Raw genomic sequence first — 7,554 nt, 5'->3', positions numbered from 1 at the left:
TGTTCTAGTAAATAGAAGAAGAAAATAAAGCTCAGCTGCTTTGCAAGTTGTTTGACTCATTTTGTATCTTCAAAACTCGTGATTGAAATGACTTTTTTTCCATTCAAAGGGTGTTGTCTGGTCACCAGCAGTGTTTTTTTTTAAACATCATAGTCAGCTGACAACATGCAAACAAAGCCCCGCCTCGGACTGAACCATATCATCTGTATAGAGGCGAACACAGAGAAAAGCCATACTAACATTTATATTGAGAAACTTCGTACATGGTTGTAAAAACGATGGATTGTTGAAAATGAAAGCGACTACCGAGTGGATACACTGACAAGCATTATTGGCTGTTTTATTTGGTTTGTGACACCGTTTTTAAAAGCAAACACCCCTACGTCAGTGGTATGATCCAAACAACAGAGTCACATGATTCCCTGACTCTGTCTGGAGGAACGTCTTACTGACAGCAATAAAAACAGGTCGTTTTGTTTGTTTTCTAGCTGATATTTCGACACTGAGACGGTCACAAGATGTCGTGTGGAAAGGGAATGATGTGTGGAGGGGTTTCTAATGTTCCAACTGAGGCCGACGAAAAAATCCAGACGATCTGTGATGGGGTAAGTACAATAAACAAAGAAAGGGCCTATTGTTGTTATTATTTAACATTGATTTGAGTTTCATTTTTATTTCTGCTGCCTTTTCATCTTCCCTCAGGTAAAGGCCGCTGCTGAGGAGAAAGCAGGCAAGAAATATGAGGTTTTCAAAGCCAAGAGCTACACCTCTCAGGTTGTGGCTGGGACCAACTACTTCATCAAGGTAATTATCATTTACAAAGAAAACATTATTGCCCGGAAACCACTTTTACTTACGTAGCAAACATCAAGTGAGATTAAAGCGATCATAAACAGAGGTGGGAGAAATACTCAGATCTTGTACTTAAGTGAAAGTGGAAGTACCAGAGTGTATAAATACTCTGTTACAAGAAAAGTCCTGCATTCAAAATGTACAGAAGTATAGTTAAATTACCAAAAGTAAAAGTAGTCGTTGTGCAGATTGGCCCATTTCAGAATAATATATATGATATGTTTTATAATGATTGATCATGAAAGTGTTCTCAAAGCTGGTGAAGGTGCAGCTAGTCTGAATGACTTTGTAGACTGCAGGGTAGCTGGTGGATTTACTCCAGGTGGAACTAAAGTCTGATTCAACACTTGATTATATTTCACATCATTCATCCACATCTGTGAAGTAACTAAAGGTATTAAATACATGTAGTGGAGTAAAAGTACACCATTAACCTCTGAATTGTAGTGGAGTAGAAGTACAAAGTAGCATAGAATGGAAATACTCAAGGAATGTACAAGTACCTCACAATTGTACTTAAGTACAGTACTAGAGTACATGTACTTAGTCAGTCAATCTTTGATTTAGACGATTTAGCTGTGAGTTTCTCCAACCTACGAGATAGAAAGAGATGAATATCAGGGTTGTTTTACAGCTGGTTCTTGTGCCTCCTTTTTGCCAAGATCTCATAACTTTCACTTTCTTGCAGGTCCATGTTGGAGAAGAGGATCACGTTCACCTGCGTGTTTGGGCAAAGCTCCCACATCAGGGATCAGGGACAGAACTGAGTGCCATTCAGCAAGGAAAGAGCCACTGCGACCCGATTGAGTACTTCTAATAAGATCCTAAATAAAACAATGCATCAGTGCCTACGGCTGCTCTCATCACAGTTATAATCAAAGAATCCTGGCTTAGTCTATACAAAAATGCAGTTCCCATTCCTCACTTTTTTTTAATCTTACAGAATAATACTGTATTAATCAGGATACATGCAACTATTTTGTATAAAGTGAATTAATAAATGAACCAGATTCTTTTCTGAAATATCAAGTGTTGTCTTTCTTTCTGTGGGATCTGAATTGTGAAATCGCTGCGGGGTCCAAGGTGTGTCTCCTACTCTCAGGTATTGTGAATTAAAAAGGGGTTGGGCAAAGACACAATGAAAACAAACTGCAGGCCATTCGTTACTGGATGTTCATGTTTATCATTTTAAATCAGTTTGACAAACATCAGATTTATTCACTAACTGTGTGTCCTGATGATTTTGCATTCATACTTTAAGAAGATTGCCTTTTTATTGGGATGTACTGCCAGTATAATGGTGTCAGTGTACACTGTGTATTATTTACTCCTGAAGTCCTCATCTCAAAGTTTACTGAAAGGAGGATAAGCAGAAACAGTTGACACTATCACAGGATTTGGAAAACAGTGAGTGGAAAAAGTAATAAACTGACATGTCAATACGTGTTTGACCTCTGTACCCTACTGCTGTATACGGAAACATCACTTCTAATATATCAAAAAGGTTTATAGGTTTTAAAATGGTTCTCATGAGGGTTCTTACAACCACAAACGCCATTGGACTCCTGTTTACTTCCGGAACATAGTGACATCACTATGAAATACTGACACTCCTATTGGCTAGCGCTCCAACACATTGTACGTGATTGGCTAAGTGGCGGGACATCTCTAAGCGGTTGACCAATCACAACAGAGCCGGCCAGCTAACCAATCAGAGCAGACTGGGCTCTGGTTTCAGACAGAGGGTGAAAAGAGGTGCTGCAGCACAGGCAGTATGAGAACAATAAAGAGCTTTTTGAACATTAAAGCATGGAGACATCTAGAGACACTACATACTGATATACACCTGCACATCAGCACTGACTAAATTATTAAACTAAATTATTATTATTTTAATATATTTATTATGCAATACCCGCGACCCGACCCGCATCATCTTTGTTTACCCAGAACCGAACCCGGAAAAAAGCGTTTGAAAAAATACCACCCGCGAATCACCTTTTTTGCGGGTCACCCGCGGGTACCCGACCCGATGCAGGACTCTGCTTTGTCGTGGAATACCGAAAAGGAAAACTAAATTGTGCCCCTGATGCCCTTTCAAGGATTTCCCCTAACGGCCCGTCCACACAGCAGCGTGCGTTGACGCTTGGAGGTGGCCGTATCTGAAGCTTGGGGATTTTTTGCGAGCAACGCGACCAACAACCAATCACATGAATCTCCCGCCCCCGACATACAAAGCAATAGCAATGTTAAAACGAAGTAAACTGGATATAAACCCCCCAAACTGGCGAAAACCTACCAGTTTCATCCACTATCTCTGCCACCTCCCTCCATGCCTGGCTCCTCCGGTTTGTATCCCGGTAGATGAACAGAGACTGATCATACAGCACCGGGTGATTCACTACCGCTATAATGAATTTTCCCTCCATGTTTTGGAATATGAGGAAATGACCTGCGTAGTCTCTCCCAGCATACACGCGGTTTGATTGGCTAGCGCTTGTACTGGCAGATTTGCATAAACGGGATTTCATTGGCTGGCGCCTCCGTCGAGGCGTCAAAAGTTGAACATTGCTCAACTTTTGACGCCAGCTCCGCCAGCAACGCTCCACGTCGCTTCCCAAAATGCAGTTCGGCTAAAAGTGACATCACCCCATTCAAAGTGAATGGGCAGAAGCGTTGGAAGCTTCAACGCACGCCGCTGTGTGGACGGGCCGTTGTTCTTACTGCGTGTATATTATTCTTCATGCGTGTACACAGTGGCGGCTGGTGGAAAATATTTTTGGTGGGGCTATGGAAATAGGGACCAAACCATACTAAGGCGGTCCGGGGGGATCCTCCCCCGGAAGACATTTTTGAGAAATGACCCCTTAAATTATCTGGTGATGTGGAGATAATCCATAATCTTCAGTGTGGTTAGCTATGCATCTTCCAAAACTGTGCAACAGTACAGTAGGCCCACACACACTGCAGAACACTGGTGCTTTGGGAACACTCAATTGATTTAATTCCCATTTAAAATCAGGAGACTTAATACGAACTGTGTGTGTGTGTGTGTGTGTGTGTGTGTGTGTGTGTGTGTGTGTGTGTGTGTGTGTGTGTGTGTGTGTGTGTGTGTGTGTGTGTGTGTGTGTGTTGCTTGCCAACCCTCCCGATTTTCGCGGGAGACTCCCGATTTCATGGCCCTCTCCCCGGTTTCCTCCCGGGGTCATATTTCTGACAAAATCAGATTTACTCACGACTGTTTCCACTCGGACTTTAATACAGCTACACCATTGTTTGGTTTCCATGGTAGCCAGGGGCGGCGCCAGGGGGTATCTAGGAGTTGCTATAGCAACTCCAACAATTGGCCTAGCAACGGCTTAGCAGCCCGCGAGAATGTGTATAAATATGATACATTTTCGCGGGATCTATCAGGGGCGGGTCGTTGTAATTTACTGCGTGAACTGTTACTTGGCTAATTCTCAGTAGATCGAAAATGGAAACATTTCTCAGAGTCACAAGTCAGCGTAAACGACCGCGTTCTCCAACGGAGCCGGTCCAGACGGACAACCCTGCTATCCACAAGGATCCCGATGTTCACTATGAAAACCGGGAGGATTGGGACCACGAAGAACAGGTGCCCCCCCCAACTGACCCGCTGCACCCGCAGCAGCAGGACCAGATAGCTGCTACCGCGAGCTGCAGTGGAAGCGCTGCTCCTCTCCGCACCGTGATGATCCACTGCCCTCATTTCCTCCACCCTGCTCTCTGCAGAGCTCCACTCCAGAATATACAACTTCTGCTAGTCAGTGATTCTCAGACACAGTGTCTCACCCTTTGAGCATCTCGGCAGAAATGAGCAGTCACTCCTCTCAGTTACAAATGGTCATTTTAAATGAATCAAGAATGTGTTGTATTTTCCGACATGGCGCATTGTTCAAGGCGTGCTGACAGTGAGATCTAACACGGGGAATTGTGAATGAGGAGAAGAGAACTGAGGAGGAGGAGGAGGAGGAGGAGGAGGAGGAGGAGGAGGAGAGTCACAGAATGAGGCCAGAGAGGAGGAAAAGTGCGTTATTTAGGCAATGTTGTTAGTGGGAGTTAGGAAGAGACCGCCCCTTCCAGGTGTGTGTGTGTGTGTGTGCGTTGTCCGGTGTGTGTTACGTGAAAGTCATGAGTGTTACACTATTGATTGGTTCTGTAAATAAAGAGAACGTTTTCGACATTGAAGGCTTGAGTGATCTTGAATAGCGGTGAACGCTACAATATGAACAGGCTCGTGCTTGGCCCACTGGTATTGTTTGTTTATTTTGAAAATTAACTAGCAACGCATGCTGTCATATAGCAACTGCTAAGCTACTGCAGCAAAAACATCCTGGCGCCGCCCATGATGGTAGCGCGTCTCTTTAGCAGCGCGCGCAACTTAAAGTTTGAGAGGGTGAGGAAGATGAAAACTGAACAAGAATCGACAACTTCACCCTCTGCTCACTCCTTTCCTGTAAAATACAGGTCCAGCCCACACACATGCTCCATGGTGCCACAGGCATTGCCCTGTGAGTCCGTCTACGCACAGGACGGCGTCCTGCTCTATCGGGACCGCGTCGTGGTCCCCCCATCCCTCCATGGGAGAGTCCTTCGGCATCTCCATGCCGCTCACCAGGGGACCTCAGCGATGGGGCAGCATGCCCGAGCCATAGTTTACTGGCCCGGGATGTCCGGGGACATTCAGGCCACCAGGGACGTGTGTGCAGACTGCAACTGCAATGCTCCGTCACAGGTGGCTACACCCCCCCCGGCCGCCGTCCTCACCCCCGTCCAGGCGGTGTTTGCTGACTTCTTCGACTATGGGGGCCGCAACTACCTAGTTGTCGGGGACCGGCTCTCGGGCTGGGTAGAGGTCCTGAGCTCTACGGCGGGTACTGCCCTGGCGGGCTCAGCTGGCCTGGTCCAACACCTCCGTTCGTTCTTCGCCACCTTCGGCGTACCAGAGGAGCTCTCAAGCGACGGTGGTCCGGAATTCAAGGCGAGCCACACTGAGGACTTCCTCCGCTTATGGCACGTCAAACACCGTGTGTCTTCCGTTAGCTTTCCGCAGTCGAATGGGAGGGCGGAAGTTGCGGTTAAGACTGCTAAGTGCCTCCTGATGTCCAACACCGGCCCGTCGGGCGACCTTGATCAGGACCGCTTCCTGCGTGCTATGCTGCAGTTGCGAAACACGCCTGACCCCGACTGCAACCTCTCACCAGCGCAGATCATCTTCGGCCGCTCCCTTGGTGGCTCGCTCTCCTTCGTGAACCGCCTCGAGAAGTTCTCGAACCCGCATATCCGCCTGCTATGGCGCGAGGCATGGGCGGCGAAGGAGGACGCCCTTCGGACCCGTATGTCCCGTACCACCGAGTCTCTGGGGAATCACTCAAGACCGCTCCGCCCATTGGCACTCGGCGAAAGGGTATTCCTCCAGAACCAGCAAGGCCCGAGCCCCCACAAATGGGACAGGTCAGGGGTCGTGGTGGAGTCGACGGGCCACGACCAGTATCGGGTCAGGGTTGACGGTTCGGGACGTCTGACACTGCGCAACCGGCGGTTCCTCCGTGCCTACACGCCGGCCACATCCTGCGCCCGTGAGCAGTCGGCTGCGTCGTTGCCGCCGCCCGCTGCCCTGGGCCATCAGCCCCCACCTATCCACCTGGGCTGGGCACCCCCCCGGGGATTTGCTCAGCGGCCGGCTGTTGGACCCCGCGATTCGGCTATGGGCGCTTCCCCACCGGCGCCTGCTGGTGAGGCGTCCTCTGACCTCACCGTTCCTACGGGTGCCTTCCTGGGCGCACCACTCCCGGTGCCGCAGTCGCCGCCGACTCTGCCCCAGCCTACTCGGCCAGGCCGCGTGAGGAGGCCGCCTGCACGTTACGAGCCCGAGTCCGGCAGCTGGATTTAGACCGTTAATCTATTCCGGCCCATAGTTTTCCGGTTGGGGGGGATGAAGAGTTTATCGCCGGCCACTAGAGGGCAGCGTCACTGCTGTCGCTGTCCGGATATGCTGTGCTCTGACCCGGTATTGCCGAGCGGCCATTTTAGTTCAAACATTGTTCATTCACTCCGCCTCGAGTTGAGACGTTCATCCACTCATTCATGTAAGATTGTTTCCACTATTGTTTGGTGTATCTATACTCTATGTCGAATATATGTGTATTGGTCATGACATGCATGTGTGTAGTACTTTGTCAGCTTATCTTGCTGCATTGCTCTGTTTCAGGGTGTCGTCATCCTTGTCATTAAAGTACTGAAACTGACATTGAGGAGTGTGTTTCTTCAAATAGAATAAGAAAATAAAGCTCAGCTGCTTTGCAAGTTGTCATTTTGTATCTTCAAAACTCGTGATTGAAATGACTTTTTTCCATTCAAAGGGTGTTGTCTGGTCACCGCGTTTTTTTTAAACATCATAGTCAGCTGACAACATGCAAACAAAGCCTCGCCTCGGACTGAACCATATCATCTGTATAGAGGCGAACACAGAGAAAAGCAATACTAACATTTATATTGAGAAACTTCGTACATGGTTGTAAAAACGATGGATTGTTGAAAATGAAAGCGACTACCGAGTGGATACACTGACAAGCATTATTGGCTGTTTTATTTGGTTTGTGACACCGTTTTTAAAAGCAAACACCCCTACGTCAGTGGTATGATCCAAACAACAGAGTCAGATGATTCCCTGACTCAGTC

The 7,554-nt window shown here is 47.6% G+C and overlaps 1 protein-coding gene across 1 annotated transcript; it reads left to right on the top strand.

Moving 5' to 3' along the window:
- The first annotated feature begins 417 nt into the window (after positions 1–417).
- On the top strand, positions 418–1,875 carry LOC117440979 (cystatin-B-like). The gene is made up of 3 exons (XM_034077180.2): positions 418–605; positions 703–804; positions 1,541–1,875. Exons 1-3 carry the CDS (start codon positions 519–521, stop codon positions 1,667–1,669), a joined length of 318 nt encoding a protein of 105 aa, XP_033933071.1. The 5' UTR covers positions 418–518; the 3' UTR covers positions 1,670–1,875.
- The last annotated feature ends 5,679 nt before the right edge of the window (positions 1,876–7,554 follow it).

Source organism: Pseudochaenichthys georgianus, unplaced genomic scaffold (assembly GCF_902827115.2).
Source record: "Pseudochaenichthys georgianus unplaced genomic scaffold, fPseGeo1.2 scaffold_1362_arrow_ctg1, whole genome shotgun sequence".
In the NCBI taxonomy this organism is placed as follows: domain Eukaryota; kingdom Metazoa; phylum Chordata; class Actinopteri; order Perciformes; family Channichthyidae; genus Pseudochaenichthys; species Pseudochaenichthys georgianus.
This window is presented reverse-complemented; position numbering and strand designations above follow the sequence as displayed.

Bases quoted from the DNA above. Each gene is read 5' to 3' on its own strand.
- LOC117440979 (XM_034077180.2), top strand. From the start codon at position 519: ATGTCGTGTGGAAAGGGAATGATGTGTGGAGGGGTTTCTAATGTTCCA. The intron at 606-702 runs GTAAGTACAATA...ATCTTCCCTCAG, and splicing joins TCCAGACGATCTGTGATGGG to GTAAAGGCCGCTGCTGAGGA. The intron at 805-1,540 runs GTAATTATCATT...ACTTTCTTGCAG, and splicing joins GGACCAACTACTTCATCAAG to GTCCATGTTGGAGAAGAGGA.